Source organism: Clarias gariepinus, chromosome 23 (assembly GCF_024256425.1).
Source record: "Clarias gariepinus isolate MV-2021 ecotype Netherlands chromosome 23, CGAR_prim_01v2, whole genome shotgun sequence".
Taxonomy (NCBI): Eukaryota; Metazoa; Chordata; class Actinopteri; order Siluriformes; family Clariidae; genus Clarias; species Clarias gariepinus.
The window spans coordinates 9,902,191-9,922,174 of record NC_071122.1 but is presented as its reverse complement, the minus strand read 5'-3'; the positions used below and the strand labels follow the sequence as shown (position 1 = coordinate 9,922,174).

The window sequence follows — 19,984 nt, the reverse complement described above, 5'->3', positions numbered from 1 at the left end:
TTCATGAAATATAATCCTGACTAACTCTATTTCATTTGCAGATTGCAATAGTCCAAAAAAGTGGCAGGGATACAGTAGCTGCTTAAGCCACCATAGTGGTATTTTATTGACTTATTAAAATATCTTTCACCTTTAAAAATGAATAAATAAAATGCCCAAGGAAAACCATACTTTTAAAAATAAAATCTAACCATAACTTACACTGCAGCTTTTAAACATTGAGATCAACCAGCCTATTCCATACTGCAGGGTACTGACAGATCAGCACTATGGTCAGCAACTACACAGGCTAATTCAGAACCACTCTCTACAGCTACAGTAAGCAGAAAAGCAACCTGGACAGCACATGTGGAAAACTGAGATAAATTGCCTACAACAGACCAAATCGGGTGCCATTCTTGTCAGCAACAGTGCTCAAAATACCAGGGTTGCTTTGGCGATACCAGGATTTCACTCACAACCTTCCAATCAGAAATCCAAAGCCTTAGCTTGTGAGCAGCTGATTCCCTGTCACCATGACAAATGCAAGTTCCAATACAAATCAGGGCTCAAGCACCCATGGTTGGCCGATGATTGTTATATCAAGCCTCTCCAGCCGACAACCATAATGGGGTACAAATATAAAGAAGCAATAAAAAAAGGAGGAATTGGCCAAGGAGGGGAAGATGACGAATGCAAACTGCTTGCTTAATGTAGTATGGTAAAATTGCATACTTACCAGCAGACTTGTCCAAGGAAAACATCCTAGCTTCGCACTGTGAGCCATGCAGAAGTTTGTCACATGCTGCCACCACTTTTACAAAACTTCTCTTTCAACCTATTTTGGTTTGTTTAAGCTGTACAACTAGGTGTAATATTCTAAAAAAAAAAAAAAGTATTGGGATAGGGCTTTGCATACCTATTACCATGGAAAATGCCAATCATGCAGATCCATCATCCATCCATCCATCTAGGAACCATGAAGGCCAATTGTGACAATTGTATTTATTCCCATGTTTATGACCATGGTAGTATATTTGGTCAATATTCAAATATTGCAGCAATTTGGGAACACTGATCTGCATGTCTTTGGATTGTAGGAGGGAAACCAGAGTACCTGGAGAAACAGACCAAGCACAGGGAGAACATGCAAACTCCATAAACTCAATCCTGAGGCGGGATTTGAACCTGTACTCTGGAGCTGCAAGGAAATTGTGCTAACCACTAAGCCACCTTGGTGCCAGTAGTATACTGTATTTGTAGGGCTTCAAATTAGCCACCTTTTTCTTTCTCTATATGAGTTCTTTTAGTGGTTCTGCACCACTGGTTACCTTGTGTTTGAAGCAGCTGAAAAACGGCATTGTGCTCCATCCTCGATCATTATGCCTACAGCTTCCTTCTCTTATCTGGACTGCCCAGGCTTTATGCTTTTACTGGCACCATTTACTGATAAGTGGACTTGCCAATAACTCATCTCTTCTGTCTGGCAAGCAGCACAGGTGAGGTGGGACTTGGCTTTAATACTGAAGCTAAACCAAGTGGCCTACGCCTACATGCTTAGCAAATAGATCATTTCTTACAGAAGATTCAACAAGTAGTGTGGAGTTCTAATGGGAACAGTAGTGTTCATACTGTATGAATGACAAATATTTAAACTACCTGCGCATTCCACATGACACTGCTTGCTCTTTGCTTCTTTTTTTTTTTTTGTAATTTACTACTTTATATGTACAAAATACAGTACTTGTTAATCATGACTGTGTGTATTTCAAGCAGGTGCCACTACGCTTATAAAACCCACAAACTTTTTACATTTTTTAAACACGATAGTCTAAATGTTATGTGATCCTTTGAAAAAAAAAAAAAGAGATTTTCAGAGCTGATCAAAATTCTGTAATCATTAAACTATAATTATGTAACAGGGTTTAATCATATATGAAAGTGAAACTAATAATAGTTAAACAATTGTGTAGTCATGCAAACATTATAGAATAATAGATATGGAATTATGGGACAGTTATATAACTAATGTAACATTTACATAATTGTGTAATAGTTATGAAATTATGTTATAGCTATTGTGTTACAGATGTGCAATTATGTAATTCAGTTGCATTTGTGAATTCAATAAACACATGACATTCAAATGGAATGTAAGCAATAAAACTAAATGACCTATACAGTATGCATACACTCTCAGTGTTAGTTGTATAGCAAATGCTTTTAAAACAATCTAGCACTTTTTTATCATTGGACCTTTTCCCAGAATAATCAGGTCCTCAGTTACTTAGTGTTCTTGCATCTTATTTATAACTTCTAACAAATATTTGGCCTCCATTACCTGTTTTTTTTCTTCTTTTTTTTAACAGCTACAGTATTGAACACTGACAACTTAGCACCACTGAGGCATAGGTGGCAGATGGTGTACATTTAAAATAGAGTGTGAATAAATCCAGAAAACCGAATTTTGCATAAATAGAAAAAAGTTAGCTGAGAACATAATAACATGTAATAAACAGGTTCACTACTGAGCACCTCAGTGTTTTTTTTCGGCATAGCTTAAGATATGTGGAACATTTATTCAACAATAATTGCATCTATACTTTATATTCCATATTATAATTTTAAGGACATGAGCAGTTGTCTAAGCATTTCACTGCATATCGTGCTGTGTATGACTGTGTATGTGACTAATAAAATATTAATTTGAATTAACATATAAATAAACCGTTACATATTATTCACCTTCTTTATGCCAGCAATATTTTTTTATACAATCGTGTAATATTGGTTGAGAAACAATTTTTTAATTATTTTGCATTATAAACATACAAACATAACATTATGACCAGTGAGAGGTGAAGTGAATAACATCACCAACTATATACAAGACAACTGGTGATAGGATGATGGATATCCAAGGCTTACCAATGCATGCAAGGTCCAAAGGCTAGCCTGACCAATCCAATCTCACAGCTGATCTAATCCCACAGAAATGTGGGTTGCTGGCATTAATAGCAGGCACCAGCAACCCACTGCACATGGGACTTAGCAGGCAAAGATCATAAGATCACCAACCCAGCCCTCAAACTTCCTAAAACCGAAACTGATTGATCATCCATGGGATGACGTTGTGGACAAACAAATCCGATCCACATAGGCCCCACCCCACAGCACCTGCTGCCAATGTCCTAGTGCCAGACACCACAGCGCTCCTCCCAGAGGCCCTGCGGATCTACTCTCTGAGGGGACAGAGATGCCTGGGTGGCACAAGGGGAACCCAGACTCTTGGGGTTTTAATATTAATGGATTTAATGTTAAGGCTGATTGGTGTATGGTATTCTGTTATAGATGCAGATTAGGATGCAAGTCCAGGTTAAAAGAGTTTTTACAAAACTTGACAAACAGACCAAAATAAGGGAAAACCTGAAAGAGGATCAGAACCAGATAAACAAATTAAGGCTTAGTAATGACTGGTAGACTATCACACACAGAATGGTTGTAATTTGTGTGTAATCAGTAATCAGGAAAACGAGAATGGGGAAAGTAATTGTAGGAGTTGGAGTTGGGAAGTGGTGTTTGATGCTAAGTCTGGCATATGCACAATGTATTTTGAACATAGGCAAATTTACACATAATTATTATAAAATGGTATATTTCTGTATGACATGGTGGTTACAGTAGGACTATTGCCTCACATTTCCAGAGTTAGGAATTTGAATCCTGCCTTTAGTCTGTGTGCATTTTGTTCATGGTGTGCTGTTTCCAAAGTTCCTGTAGTGTACTGTATGATTTGGTGTGCGAGTCTATGTGCACTTGTGCTCAGGTAAATTGTCTTCTCTGTGCCTTAAGTTCACTACACAGCACCCCTACATAGGATAAGCAGTATAGATAATGGATAGAGGGTGTTATGCAACTTGAATGGATAATTTTTTTCTTTTTTTCAAATCATCATATTGCATTTAAAAATAATTTGTTTTCTTTCAAGAACCAATGAGCAACATCTGCCACTGCCCACACCCAGGGATGAGCGATTGGCCTCTTATTTAAGCTTCAACAAAGACTTTAATTTACAGGTATGTATTAAACACATGTTTACAGGTTTAACAGTATTCAATAAATTTGTAAATAGTAGCCCTAATAAGTAAAATGTATCACCAAATGTATGCATCAAACCCCAGCCCAAATGCATCAGAATATATAGTTTATCATGTTTAGTTGGTAATAATATCTGCCCTAGTAGGAAAAATAGTAATGAACATTCATTTCATTTGAAATTTTAGATTAAACTTACCTAATGCACCAACCATGTGTTATATACAATGAAAATAGATTTGAGAACAAGATGACACTAATCTCTGGTTTAATATTATTTATAGTGATAATAAAACTACCCTTTATCAGGATATATATCATGTTCCTTTGGTGGTCTGCAGGTCCCACTTTTAGCTATTGCCTCCTTTAGCGTTATTAACTCCACACTATCAAGCATTTCACAGCTTTGTGCCGTCTGCTGAGTCTAGTTGCTTGGAAACCAAGATAACCCCCCCAAACCAACCCCCACTCCCCAGCTTTCCTCCTGACTCATCCATCTCTTATACCACACACATAAATGTTTTTATAAATGCTGCTGGACATGTTATGGTCCGAGTTGTTTTGGGTCAGTGAATAGTAATTTGTTGGGTTCTAACATGGAGTCTTGGTGACCATGAACTCTAGTCCTGATATACGTGCCTGATGCTTTTCAGTGAGAACTGCTGGGAAAACAGCCATGCAGCTATGCACATTTGAGCTTGATATATGCTCCCTAAAGCAATTTTTCCTTGCAGCTGTTAAGGAGCGGTTCATTATTTGGACTTCGGGGTCCTCTTTACGCCTGTCCTTAATGCTCATCATGAAGCGTAGTGCAGAAATCTGAACAAGATTAACAGCAGTGTTGCTATGGATACCAAGTGAGATCTATCTCTTTGGCCTTGATGGTATTCCTTTACTTTTTTAAACCTCCTCCACATTTCACATGGTACAGACTGTGGCAAAATTCCATCTGCTGAGCTCCCTTGTGACACTGTACTGGCTTCCCTTCTCCGATTCTTAAAAATAAATTCGCCACTCCTGACTGCCTTCGGGCCTTCGTGCAAATAAGAGGTGTAGTTATGTATGTCTCTTCTTTTTTCTTCTTAAACATGAAGAATAAACACGGTTATTAGAGATCAGTGTAGTGATGTGGTAATTGTCAAACACAGTAACTGTCATGGGTTTGTCACACAGTGAGCGTTCAGTTCTCAGTCATGTCGCAAATTCAATCTGACACTCGGGCATGCTTGGCTGCTTTCGTGTATGAGTGTTTGCGACAGTAATTAACTATTCAGGAAGAAAAATGCCTCTTTAAGGAGATCCCATAGAGACTAGCGTGATGGAATATACACAGCAAGCAAACGACTGTCAGACAGGAAGTGACTGACGAGGGAAAATTAGGTGGTAAGGAAATGAACCAGGGATGTTAATGAAGGCTTAGATTTAGGTGTCTGAGCCTAAGAGACAGCAATAGCAAAGGTTTTGTGCCAACATGTATGTTTATGCTAGAATGTTGTGAAAACAGGATTTCCTTTTTATTCCTTTCTTCTTCTTTTTTTGTAAGGAACTCATTTTCTCATGTATGCAACTTAGCTTGTTGTCGTCTTGGATCCATGAATATAAAATGTATGCCCGAAACCTTCTATCAGAACCGTGGCTTCTCTGAAAACAACTTGTTGTAGCTGCAAGCCCAAACAAATAACAGGGGACTGAAGTGAAAAATGCATTCATTGTAAATGTAATTCACTGTTACAGCTTCTTTTAGTCAAAAAGTATTACAACACAACACAAATCTGGGTATTACTCCTGATTGAGGGAATGAAAAAGTGAATAATTGCCCACTGATTGATTAAGATAACTTGTGCTGTGCTAATTAAAATGGACAATCAAGGTGCCTAATTCCTGATATTTGTTTTATGTTTTATGCTTGATATTCAATATGCGCAATCAGCCAAGGAGAGGAAATGAGCTTACAGTAATTGAGGATTTTCCTATAGCACTACATGTTTATTTTCTAAAAATATACACATATAAAAAGTAATAACTATAGAACATTATAAAAATATAATAAAGATTTAATAAATAAAGTACATTAATGTGCCAATGCAAATGAATAACAAAAGCTAGTTGAATCAGTAAAGCCAAGGTGCTATTATAGTATTTTATTAATTGGATTATACTTTTGGGACTAAACAGCTGTGTGGCCATGAGAAAACCACGTGTTAGTTCTTGTGGTCTGATAAATTCAGATTGACTCTATTCCAGAGCGTTGGGCACGTCTTCGCTCATGCACCTATCATGCATAGTGCGCATCGTGCAAACCCTTGAAGGCAGTGTTACTGTATGATCTGAGTTGCTTCAGTTGCACAAGTCTTGGCTCTGCAGTCGACCTGAATGTTCTGAATGAACCTAGATTCTATGGAGTTTTTTTTAATTATATTATAGGTCTCAAATTATGCAAAAGTGGTTCTGGAAGCATGAAGAAGCATCAGTTCTGTTCCATGAATTTTTACCTTTGATAGTTTCTCAACCTCAGATTCACTTCAGTTCTTTATTGATTTTGACTAAAAACGTGTGTGGGTTTTTAAAACCCAGCTTGTGTAGTCATATTTTTTGTTTGGGTCTGTCTGTGAAATTTCCATCAACTTTAGTAAGTAAAATTTCCCATAATATAAACAAACCACTAACCTGAACTAAATGAATATGACTAAAATGACTGAAATGAATAAAAAAAGGATTATTTAAATTGTTGATGCAATCCTGCATATCCTAAACTTCTCTGATGTGATGCCAATTTTTAAATTGAAAAATATTTTTGGACAAAAAGAATACATAAAAATCTGTAATGCACTGCTCCTACTGTATATTTCGAATTTTGAAACCTTTCTTTTTTATAAAATGCAACTTCTCACCAAGTGTGTTGTCCATTTAATTATTAAAGCTTCTGCAGTGTGCAAAAAAAAAAAAAAGAATCTGAAGATCTTGCACATCCACATCTGCCATTAACCATCCCAATGAATTCTTTAATAACCCAGTTTACCATTAGTCACTGGACATTTCTTTTTTTTCTCCTGGGAATGAATGCAGTGCTGACTCTTATCATAAACCCACTAAGCGTGTGAGATCAACCTAGCAACCATGCTTATCTTCTAATGTGCCAAGGGGGCCAGTAGGGGTGATTTTTATTTATTTTTATATTTGTTTTGTTTTTTTTATAAATTTTATTGTTCCCCTCCCCCACACACTTCAAGCATAACTCATTACAATGTGATCTTATGTGGCTATCTGTGCTCAGGAGTTCTGGGGACAATGTTCTGCAGCAGAGGAGACAAGCTTTATGCTTTCATAAAAATGCAGACACCAAAATCCGCACACGTTTTGAGTGTCGCCTGAGTGTTAGCTGAACCCTCTTGCCATTTTGCTGATTTACTCGGCAGGGGGGAAAGGAATGCGTGATGCAGAAATGACATTTGCTACGGGAGCCGGGGGCGATCCTTGAACATGCCTCTTCATCTGTGACTCAATAGCATCCAGGAGATGCGAATCCTCTCTCTCTCTCTGTAGGTACTTACAGTGCCACACAGTGCCTGATTCCCACAAAACAGGCCAAATCCATTTATGATGTTGCTGAGGCCTAGAGAAGAATCGGTTTCTGACAAATGATCCACTTGCATGAATGGACACATAACACTTATAATATTTAATGCAATTGCTTTCTACAAAAAACAAAATACAAAAACACAGTACAAGTCTTACTTTTAACTAAAAGTAAATAAAAGCTATTCTGAAACTATGTACGTAAGGGATTATTTACTGTTCCCTATAGCAGCTGGTATTACGAAGCATGGAGGAAAACATTGGGACAGATTTTGGCGAACATCGATAAGCCAAAAATGCAGCATGAATGCATTATTACTGATACCATAACTGATGATAAACTGAGTCAACTAAGTTTCATTCAATCACAGACATCATGGAACAGGTCCTTTAACTTACTTTATGTTGGTTGCTGCCATGTGCTCCTAGCAATAACCTTCTCCTTCTCTTTTTTTTCTGTTTAAGATGTTACATACGCAGGAAAGAGGTGGTGGTTGAGTTGCCTCTTTAAGATAACCGTAGATATTTCATTGGTTTTGTCTTCATGAGGTTAAATGCAGCCCAGTTGGATTGTGGTCATTAAAATGTCAAATATTCTATTATGTGGCCTTTAGAAAGTTTTGGGTTGCTTTGATTGTATGGTTTGGGTCAATATTATTCAATCAGCCATAATATTAAAAACAGCTACCTAAAATTGTGCCTTTAAAATGGCTTTTACTTATTGAGGCATGGACCTACATGGCCTACTATATAGGACCTCTAAAGACATGGTGTGAAGACATTTCTGGCAACCATATGTTAGCTGACGCCCTTACATGGTGGGGCTTCGATTTATCTACAGATGCTCGTTTAAATTGACGGCTTGGGAATCTACAGGCCATGACCTAGCATGGGAAATCTGACCCATACCCTTCACTCCACATGTGCATTAGTGAGTCTATCATGGTTCATGGTTGTCATGTCATGTTTTTTTGTTTCTTCCTTGTACAACTTTGGCTACAGTAGGTACTAACCAGGAAAAAACCTACAGTACAAGGCGTGTCGTTTTACAACTGGTTTAACCAAGCCATCTAGCAATCACATATATGCATATTTTTAAAGGTGGTAAGATCCTAACAATTGCTCATTTTTCCTGCTTTCCAGACATTAAGTTTACAAATTAATTGTTTACTTGCTTCCTAACACTTCCTAACCCGTAAAAGGTGCCATTGCAATAATATAATTAATACTATTTATTTCACCTGTCAGTGGTAGTAATGATTTATATGTATGTATGGATATGTATGTTAATACAGAAAAAGTACGAGGAAACATTTCAATTGTTATGATGTTACAAATAATGTACGCAAACAATGTAAAAATAATTAACATTGCAACAATGTTACCAAAACAGTTGAAAATTTGCTGGGAATTTTAAATGAGTGTTTACTGTTTCTTCTCCCACTACCTCAACTCATTACCTCATCATCATGAAGTACTGAAATGTGTCATGTTGTCACTTTGTCACTCTTGTTTGCACACTTGCATGTGAACTTCAACCTTGTATCTTTTATATAAAACGTAGATAGTTTTCTGTTAATTTAAAAATGTCAATCTATATTATCTATAGGTTTCTTCGTTAGTTAGATTTTTTATTTATGTTGTTAATTTATGTTGTATGTAGCACCTTGGCCCTGGAGAAACGTCATTTCGTTTCAGTGGGTACTAAACTGTATATGTTCGAAATGACAATAAAAGCCTATTTGAACTTGAACTAATGTTCGGTACAGATTTTAATAATTACACATTATTTTACTGATTATTGATTAATATTAAATGTAGAGTAGTGTCTGCCTCAGAATCAACAATTTGTTTCATGACCCAGGATTCATGAACAGTTAGTGGCCGAAAGTTAGTGTAAGTAACAGAAGCGAAAGTCCTATGTAGCAGTATTAAGTATTATGTCTTATCATACTGTACATATATCATAAACATATGTTTATATTTCAACTTATTCTGCTTTAAAATATTAACTAATTTCTGGTATTATTTAAAATGCTTAAAATGGAATACTAGTTTGCTACGGTATGTAGCGTGTATAATCCCTTGTTCCACACACCAAATAGTGCCCTCGATCAGGGGTTAGAGGTTGATTCTGGATTCAACCCCGTGTTAGGAGCTGTTGTTAGCTTTGTATCCTGTGTCAGCGATAAACAAAGGGAGGCAATGTGGAATGACTTAAAATCAGTTACTAAGGAGACAGCGTGTTGTTTAAGATGACATAACGTTATCAGATGTGATTTCTTGCTGAAAGTGTTTCCGTGACTGGTTTTAAATGTGGGTTATTACTACTCGAGGAATGCCTCTTGTCCAATCAGATTACTGATTCAAAACTAATTGCTGTATGAAGTTATTTAAAACCTTGTTTATTAACATTATTTATTAATTAGTTGGATTCTACTTGGGGTACAACAACAATGACTCCTTCCAATAGTAATACTAGTTTTAACACTAAATCAATCTTTTTGTCTTTTTAAATCTCAGTTAAGTGTAAAGAAGCACAAAAGCTATTTTATCTATTTTAGATTTTTTTAACAACATAATATTTTTATAGCAAGAGTTTCTGATACAAAATTAGTTTTTTTACTTACTTACCACCTGAAATTATCTAAGCAAACAGTTAAAAGCCTTCCATTAGATAATTACTGCAGGAATTTAATTTGTTTCAGGTGCAACAAATTATTTAACCCTATCTGACGCAGTGAGTTTAATGCTCGTTTCCTAAACAAGCATGTAAGACGGCATATCCTGCGGTCATGCCATGGCAATCTTAATGGGGAAAGCTTAATACAAATTTCCAACTTCTAGCAATACTGATGGATTAAAAACTGGCACTTTCTTCTGATTAAAAAAAATAATAAATAAACTTTCCTAAAAGCTTGTATTTGGCCGAGGAAAGAATCCATTAACACACCTGTCGATTTGATGACCTTCCTCAGCCTGATAGCGCTAGAAATGTTTGTAGACATGTCGAAATGCATTACAGCGCCCCGTACTGCACAGGAGATTTACACCTTATTTGTATTTGACAGGGAGCCAAGCATGAACCTCTTCTCTGCATCTGTTCTTTGTCAACTGAATTGCAGCGTTGTCTGGCATTAATCCGGAAGTGTGTCTGATCAATAACATATGGCAGAGCAGAACTGGAACATGCCTGCTGTGTTAGTAATTAACAATCGATGCATCTGCTCGTGATTAAAATGAACTCCTACGGTGTGAGGTTATGCATATAGATTTCATAAAGATATGGATTTAGATTTAATTGTAAAATAAACCTAAGGTAATGAACAATGATTTGCTTCTTAACAAAAGGGTTTAGGTCAGAACTGTTAAATTTTTAATTCTGATTGTGAGATAATGTATAGTTTCTATAGCAACAACTCATTCAAATACCCTTGCATGACCCATGATTTACATTTATAACCAAAACATAATAATAATAATAATAATACAATTTTTTTTTTTGTTATTCATCTACTCTGTAGTTAATGTTTCTGTAGATACAGAAAGTCTTCTGTGTCAGCACTTTGTAAGAGTCAGTAGGGTCTGTGCCAGTCTTTTTTATTGCAATAACTTTTTTCCGATAATATGGCACGTTGTATAATAATAATAATAATAATAATAATAATAATAATAATTATTATTATTATTATTATTATCTTTAAGAGAAAACATAAAGTAAAATAGAGTTGAAATTTTTTTCTAGGAATGGCAATGATTAATCAATTGATTTTCAAAAAGATTTTAACCAATTAAAAGTTTATCAATGCACAATATTGTTTTGCATAATAATTCTCCACAGCTCACATATTTTATAATTTGTACAGCATATTTACACTTGCAGTTCAGGGGTACACAGTATTGCGGTATTGTACAAAAAGACATGTTTTTTGTTTGTATTTTTTGTATTTTTTAAGTTTGTTTTAAAAACTATTTGGGATTAATTAATTTGACTAAAAAAATAGTATTATTAATTAATTAATATTATTATTTATTAATAATTAATTATTATACATCAACCTAATAAATGGTTAAAAGTGCAACATCCTATTTATTAGTAAATTAAAAATGTTAATAGTTGGAAAGCTGATATAAACTTTCAAAAACCTGTAATAGGTAAAATGATAGAAAAAACTATTTGGTCACAAACTCCATTTCTGACTTTATCAAAACCACATTCTTGTAGTCACAGTTTGAAAATGCTGGTGCAGGCCTTTTTTCATACAAGCAAGCAAAAAAAAAACAAATAACTAAAGGAAAGACAAAAAGCATAAAAATATAGACATGGCATGAAGCAACAACAGACAAATCAGACAGACTACACCGACACTAAGCAACCAAGATGAGAAAACAAAGACCTTACTTACAGATAATAATCTAGGAAAAAAATGAGTCTGGGAAAATAAAGTTGTTGTTCAAAATACAATACAGTAAATAAATCTGCCTTGTGGCAGCTCGGCTGTGAATTGTCTGTAGTGGATGTGACATGTTCATTACTGTATGTATTTTTTTTTTTTACATAATTAAAAACTATTTTATAGTAAGCAATTAAATAACAAAATGCAGTCTTAAAGAAACATTGCTAGGTGTGCTGAACTGCAAGTTGTAAGTTTGGATAAAACCAACGTTGTGTGCTTGAGCTACCTTGACGGGAAACTACAGTATTTTTATAAGAACACATCGAAGGTAAGATGTGGGAGTGGTGGCTCAGGCGGGTTGCCACACCCCATACTACCCAGCCACTGTATGCAGTGCCAGTCCCATGAGAGATCTTGATTAAACATGTGTTAAATGTCAAAGTTTGAGATATTATAAAATGGCATGATCTGTTTCCTCTAACCAGCTTGTCATGGATTTCTTTATTCCAACATGGCATGTTTTATAATAATAAGTAAATCTAAGTATTTTAAAATTGTGATTAATCATGATTGATCACAGACAATGATTAATTACAGACAATTAATACTGCTACTACTACCAATAATAATAATAATAATAATAATAATAATAATATCCTTTAGTATTTTCACAATTCTGAATTTATGTCAAATGTCAAAATTTGTCCAAATTGTAATTTAAATAGATTTTTAATTTATGGTTTACATATCTGTTATTTTACCCACTTTGTGTCAAGTAGTATTTTATTAATGCACACACTTTTTTAATAGTCATTTGGACTGAACATGTAGAAACTTTGATTTTTTTAGTAATTCATAGAAAACCTTATTGTTTAAAACTTTCTTATATAACTAAACAACAATTTTTGTGTTTCAGTAAAAATAAATAAAAAAAGAAAAAAAAGACTGTCAATGAATAATGTATGATGGCAAACACAACCCATATTTTTGTTATCTCTAAGTTTTAGCAAGAGTGGCCAAAATATTGCTGAGTTACATGACAAATTGTAGCTGCAGTCCATAAATCAAAACCTTAGTCCAAGAATAATAACAGGATGGCACTGAACTTCTATCCGTTCAATCATTGCAAATGAACCTTGCTTACTAACACATTCTTCCTGACATCTAATTGCAGCAAATCTAAGTGAAGCAAATCCGCATGTGCTGTAATTCACTTTAGCCCTCGATCAGTATGGAAAAATAATCGCACAGGCCGTGATAAAAGACGTTTACATTCTGAGGATGGGCCATTACATTCGGAGGATATCACGGTCTGGAAATGCATGATGAATTTTAATAAGCAGAGAATGAACACTCATCAGTGTACCAACTAAAGACAACAACGCTCCCACATATGGTGCATATTATGGGTAATTATAGTGAATTATTTAGTGCTTGGCCCCATCAGGAGAGAGAAATGTCACTGCTTAATTTATGGATGGTATTGATTTTTTTTTTCAATGCATAAAGTTATGTTAAAAAGTTAGTACCTGTTCTTTTAATTCAATGTTTTTTTTTTTTTGTTTTTTTTTGTTTTTTTTGCTAAACATGGATATACAAACTGTTGAATTATTAGAGGTGTTTAGTATTGCCCACATGTTTGGCTTCATGTTAAATAAATAATGGTGTGTTGAAAAAAGTTATAAATTCTTGTTCAGCTAAGGTTGAATTTGCCTACTACTGAGCATCAATATGATCATATGATTTTTTTTATTAGTATTATTATTCACACAAATAAAAAAAAAACAGGGAGTACTAACTTTTGAACATAACAGTAATGCATAAAATCCCCTTAAGAATTAAAAAAAAAAACTTTAATTCTGATTAGTTATAATATGTTGACTGTAGTCATGCACTTGTTCTATTATGTCATAATTCTATGGTAAAAAATGAGTGATGGGGTTTTGTTAAGGTGGACAATAAAATAACACAAAATGATATGATGAATTATTTTTTAAGGAGCCAGGAAAGTCAATATGTTTTCTAGATTTAAACGCCAGCAACACCAAGTTGCCAATGTAGAGGTGTAGAATGAGATCAAATGTAAGTCGCTCTGGATAAGAGTGTCTGTTAAATGTGACAACTTGTTTTGTAAATGTTTTATGACATTAAATGTTCCCAGCCAATGCCCAAATCCTAGCCTCTGGATGAAGTATCAGTTCCAAGCACGAATAAAATGGGAGGGTTGCGTCAGGAGGGGGCTTCCGACGTAAGACCTGTGCCAAGTTGTTGTGCGGATCAGATAGTCCGCTGTGGGGACCCCTTAATGGGAGCAGCTGAAAAAATAAACAACATAAGTCTTTCAGCTGCTCCCATTGAGGAGTCACCACCAGTCAGACTGTCTAATCCACACACATGGCATGGGTTTTACAAGAGATGACCTTCCTGACACAACTCTCCTATTTTATCCGGGCTTCATCCAGTGACTGAGGTTTGGGCATTGGCTGGGAACAGAACTCCCAGTCGTACGCATGGCAGGTGTTGATTATTTTTCTTAAATCATGTTGGGTTTTGTACTTTACTTATCAGTCTAATCACTAAAATAAAGTGGAAATGAGAGAGTCTACCAGGCATATTATATAAAATTAATGTCCTCCACCTCCTTTAACTGTTCTATCAGCAGGGCATTTATTTATCATTCATCAATACATTTGTCTCATTTGTTGCAAAAATTGCATTTCCTCTTCAATCCTGAGTTTCTCAAGAGATCCGCGGTTGACCATTTCCACTACAGTATGTCACAGCGACTTTTGCAATGCAATTTTCTCCTCACGGGGCCCATTTTGGAGGAACACTTTGAATAGTAATTTGAACATTCAAATGGTAACATGCATTGAAACATGCAAATGCGGCACCTCCTTTGGCATTCAGATTCTTTTTAAATAGAACAGAATATGAGATATCTTTAAACAAAGAAGAAAGGGTTTAAGTCACTCCACTTCTTGCCAGAAAAAAAGAGTGCCTTGAACCTTTTGTCTTCGTATACTTTGCTATTCTTTTTCAAAGACCACTTTCATTATACAAGGTGAGTTCAAGTAAAATTGAAACGTGAATGAGGGCATAAAACCACTTGACATTTGAGCCTTTAACACTGTTAGCGGCAGTAAAACATTCGAATGGTGAAAAACTTTTCAAAGAAAACCGGATGTCCTTGAATGACGAGGTGACTGAAAGCCCAATGTCGTTCCCGTGAACATTCTGCGCGTGGAACGCCTGGTCCTTTAAAAAAACTAAAGAGATGCATCTTTCTGTGGGAACTGCACACAGAATTATTTACAAATACCACTTGTGCCTTACAGACACCCGGCTAAAAGTTATTGTCACATCCCCTGTGAAGTCCTGACCAAAGATCCCCTGTGAACATGCTTTTGACCAAAACAGCCTATTAAAGTATTGCTGCTGAACATACTGTATGTCTCTCTTCATGGCCACAATTTACCCATCTTCTAATCGTTATTTCCATAATAATAATGTGCCATGTCTCAAAGCAATCTGTTTCTAAGTACCCGGAGTACCCGGAGGAAAACCTACCAAGCAAGGCCAAGGTGCTGCACTGGCTTTATGCCCTTTGCCACAGAGGCCATAATGATAGCCACTACACCACCATGCCACCCTGTCTTAAACAAAAAATCCATCTAAAAATAGTGATAACAAGTGCAAAGCTCTTTAGTCACTGTATCTGACTTTAATAGAATACCTTTATTCATACATGGACCATGATGTTTCCAATGTCTTGTGAAATTAAGGCCAAGAAGATTGAGTCTGTTTTTGAGAGATACTGTAGGAACGACCTTGAATTGAGATACTCTAGTTCTTTTACTAAAACGCTTGGTGTATATAAAGGATCTAAGTAGTGTGTTATACAGTACTTTCATCAAAGACAATATAAAGTAGAAATATGATCAACCGCAGTGTCATCTTAATAACTGTAGTGCAATCACTTTAGATTTACAACTTCAGCTTTATAGTAAGGATGTTGAGGTCATATTTAAAGTGCAGAGTATCTCAGTAGAGTGTACTTACATTAAGCTGGAGAGATTCTGTCCACTGGCCGATCACTTTATAACCCGGAGAGCTGTTGTTGTTCATCTGGTACTGGAAGAGATCATAGCGGCCTGGTGCGTCTCCATTTTGGTTGAATGTCACAGAAGTTCCAGCACTTCCTAAAAAAAAAAATAGTAATGATTAAAAAAAAAAAAAGGCAACATAGATTCATATTGCTGATAATTATTTTCATGGTTTGAACTAAGCACGGAAGATTAGCCCTAGATGAGGAAGCACAGAGACCCAATTGAGCAGGGAAATTTATATGTGGCCCACGCTGTTTTGTTTTCACATGCTTTTACAGACAATCACAAACACTTTTCTGAGCAGCGAGAGAGAAAGAGACGGAGTCAAAATCTGCACTCTCTGATCTTTCCTTGGTCTGTTATTGCTAAGCTATTATACAGGCTGCTGCTAGCTCAAAGACATCCATTCACTATTCTCAATAGGAAAAGTGTTCCTTTGTTGTGGTTGGGAATAAAAAGAGCGAACAGCCCTTGGGTGAGGAGTTTGCGCCCGACACTCATTCAAGTTCCTTGTCTGTGTGTGTTTTTTTTTTTTTTTTTTCGGTTCTTTTTACTTCATCTGAATACAGATGAATGTTTCTCTTTCGAACTCTTTATTAGTTGCACTTGTAGGAGAATGAACTACTCATAGAAATGACAACTTCCTTGGATTTTAAGCTGAAATCACTAGACCACTAGAAGCATTTTTATAAAGCTAAACATTTATTAAATGAATGAAATGTACAAAAGACTTTACTTGTGCTGCATTTACTCATTTGGTAATGTGCAATAGAAAGCAAGATTTTATTACTTTTTTTATTTCCTATAAACATCTGCCTCAAATTGCATCAAGTCTTTTGAAATTACACACACGCGCACATCAATATGTCTTTGCTCGCCATCTGCGTTAAAATATGTCATACTTGTGCAACCGCTTGGATGTGATTTTAGCAAAAATATACTTAAGATTTGTGCTTTGTTTTTAGGAGCTAACTTCAAATTCCTGAAGATTTTGTTTAGCATATCACAAATATTACCTATTTTATAATAAACCATATTTCTGTATGGTAAATTTCTTTGCAGTTTTAACAATTTTACAGAATAACTTATACTCAGTGCACCATTTAAAAGTTTGGAGTCACCTCTTAACTCTATTGAACAGTATTGTTCCTGATTTTTATTCCTTTTTACGTTGTTAAACCATGCTAAAGGCTTTTAAAATAAGCAAAAATCTCCTTCGAAGTTGAGATGTGTCTGCTACTTACAGTTCTGTATGCTCTGTAAAGCCTTCATAACAGCTCTAATCTGAGGTGCTGGTGATTTCTGAGGCTGGTGACTCTAAACGAACTTCTCCTCTGCAGCAAAGGTATGTTTTGTCTTGCTTTTCTGGGACGATCTTTATGAGAGACAGTTTCATCATGGTTTCATATTGATGGGTTTTGCAAATGCACTTGACAATACTGTTCTTGCAAGAACTGTTCCAGAACAGGTGACCTTCATGTCTTTAAAAAACAACAGACTTCTTGTTATTGTCGTTACTTAATTACCTAATGCAATGTGTGTTATTTTCTAGTTTCGAAAAAAAAAAAAAAAAATCCATATTATCCTAAAATTGTTTTTAGAATGTTTTGTAAAATCTTTGATTGGAACTGTATATAATGAGTAAATGACATTGATTAATATGTTAGCAGGCTATTTTGGATATTTTGGACAGTATCTTCTTTTTCCAAAAAAAAATGTCTGTCTGGTGTTCTAGCAAAGGCCCTTTACTGGCAGATTGTTTCTTAAGAATATTTTTATAGATATGATTTTGTGTTTTTTTTTTTAAAGCCTTCCACTTCCATTGGCTTTTATTTGCGAGTAGCTGCATAAGCCTGGTGCAAATTACAAAAGCAAATGTTGGACATCAACCATGTCTTGGCTGTTTGACAATTTGGAATAAGTAAGAATTGTGTAAATTAGTTTTTTTTTTCTTTTTTCCCCTGCCGAAGCCTTCACTTAATGAGCTGTACAAGCTGACAAATCTCTCACTGTTCACGCTTCTCCGCCTGCTCTGTTAGCCAAAAATGTGACAGTTTATCCCTGTCCAATCACAGCACCTATTGTTGTACTGTATGTGTGTGTGGACCAGTTCCCAAAAAAAAAATATATATATATATATACAAATTCAGAGCAAAGAAGCGCAATGTGCAGCAACATTTTTTTTTTCCTTCTTGGAAAAAAAACAAAACAAAACAAAACATAAAACATGAGGTCCAAGAAGTGATTAAGGCGTTATTCTGAAGCGCTGCATAAGAATAAAATGGCTGCGCTACAGTGAGGGCTGGGCAATCTGCTGCTGAGCTTTTTGCACTTCATTATCCCTGAGCTGTAGTGCCACCTGCTGCAGTTTCAGCTTTCAGCCGGGGAACCTGCGGCAACCGAAAATGGATGCGTAGAGTAACTCGCCCCTCTCAAATGCTCACAAGAGTTAGACTGACATGGAGCTAGCGAAGAGGTAACTATCCTTCTCAAGAACTCTTTGTCAGCGATCATGCCGCTAAATTGCAGCTCCAAAGCCGATCATGGCGTCCCTGTTAACTAGCCTGGTTACATGGAACGGCATGAGCAATTTAAAGGTGCAATTTAGATGCGTTATTGCTGTGAGGGAGAGATATTCACATTACATTAGAGCAGATCGAGTAAGATATGGAGAGAGAGAGGGAACAGAAGCCATGGGAAGAAAAATATTTCAAGCAGTGATCATTTTTGGCACAAAAATTGTAAAGTAACTTTATAGTTCCTAGTGGAAAAAAAGAATTATAGAAAATTTTGTGATATAAAAATGAGGGATATTTTATTCTAGAACGATGAAACCGCCTTCTTTTGGCCTTCAATCCGACTATTTTACCCCCAAATGTCCAATTCAGGATTAAGCAGCATGTCTTCCTCTTAATTTTTTGGAACTTTTATAAACACGTTCAGGTCCCCTGAGCGCCACCCTTGGTACAAAATGCACGGTTTGCAAGTAATACGGATTTGTTTAGTACCTGTGTCGAACTTCTTTTGTCCTGTGACTCCTAGCTCGCTCATGTTTCTGGTTTTGGTTTATGTGGAACACCGCAAAAAGTGAAAATATCTTAAATGCACTCAAGTTTACCTGAATTTTTTTAATATCTGATTACAACAAAGCAAATAAAAGATCATTTTAATTCTTTCTATACAACTTTCAGGTGTACATTTCATGTTCTATTGGTAGATAATGTTGCATATTTCACATATTTCGGTTACACCTAGCAAAATTATTTGCTTATATAACTTTACATCCAAAATTTTACTTACATAAATTTGTTTAAAAAAAAGCTTATATAATCTATTTTGGTTTGGTGTAATTATATATGACAAAACTTTAGATTATTTGACTTTATTAGTCATTATTTATTTAGATATTGCAGTATACTGTAGAGCTCAAAAGTATCTACTGTCAAGTAGACCCAAGTAGTCAAAATGACCAAAAAAACACAACAAAGACTGATCAGTGAGATAAATAAACATCATTGGAACAGGCTAACATCTGTATTCATAAGTCTAAAGTACGTTAAACATTGAACAAGTAGGGTGTCTATGGCAGGACACCACAAAGGAAGCTGCTGCTTACTAAAAAAAAAAACGAAAGTTTGCCGAAAGAGCACATTGACATTTCACAGCAGTACTGGCAAAATGTCTTGTACAATAATAAATCTAAGATTTAATTATTCGGAAGCTGCATCTGGTGTAAAACGGCACAGCATATCATCATGAAAACATCATCCTAACTGTAAAGTATGGTGGAGGAAACATCATGATTTGGGGCTGCTTTGCTGCATCAGA

The 19,984-nt window shown here is 35.6% G+C and overlaps 1 protein-coding gene across 2 annotated transcripts in view; it reads right to left on the bottom strand.

Annotated features, from left to right (window-relative positions):
- LOC128511627 (metabotropic glutamate receptor 7) overlaps nucleotides 1-19,984 on the bottom strand; it is a 224,341-nt gene that overhangs the window by 43,165 nt on the left and 161,192 nt on the right. For both annotated transcript variants that reach the window (XM_053484569.1, XM_053484568.1), the window contains one exon: nucleotides 16,110-16,249. In XM_053484569.1, coding sequence (XP_053340544.1) covers nucleotides 16,110-16,249 — 140 coding nt within the window. The remainder of the gene's footprint in view (nucleotides 1-16,109; nucleotides 16,250-19,984) is intronic.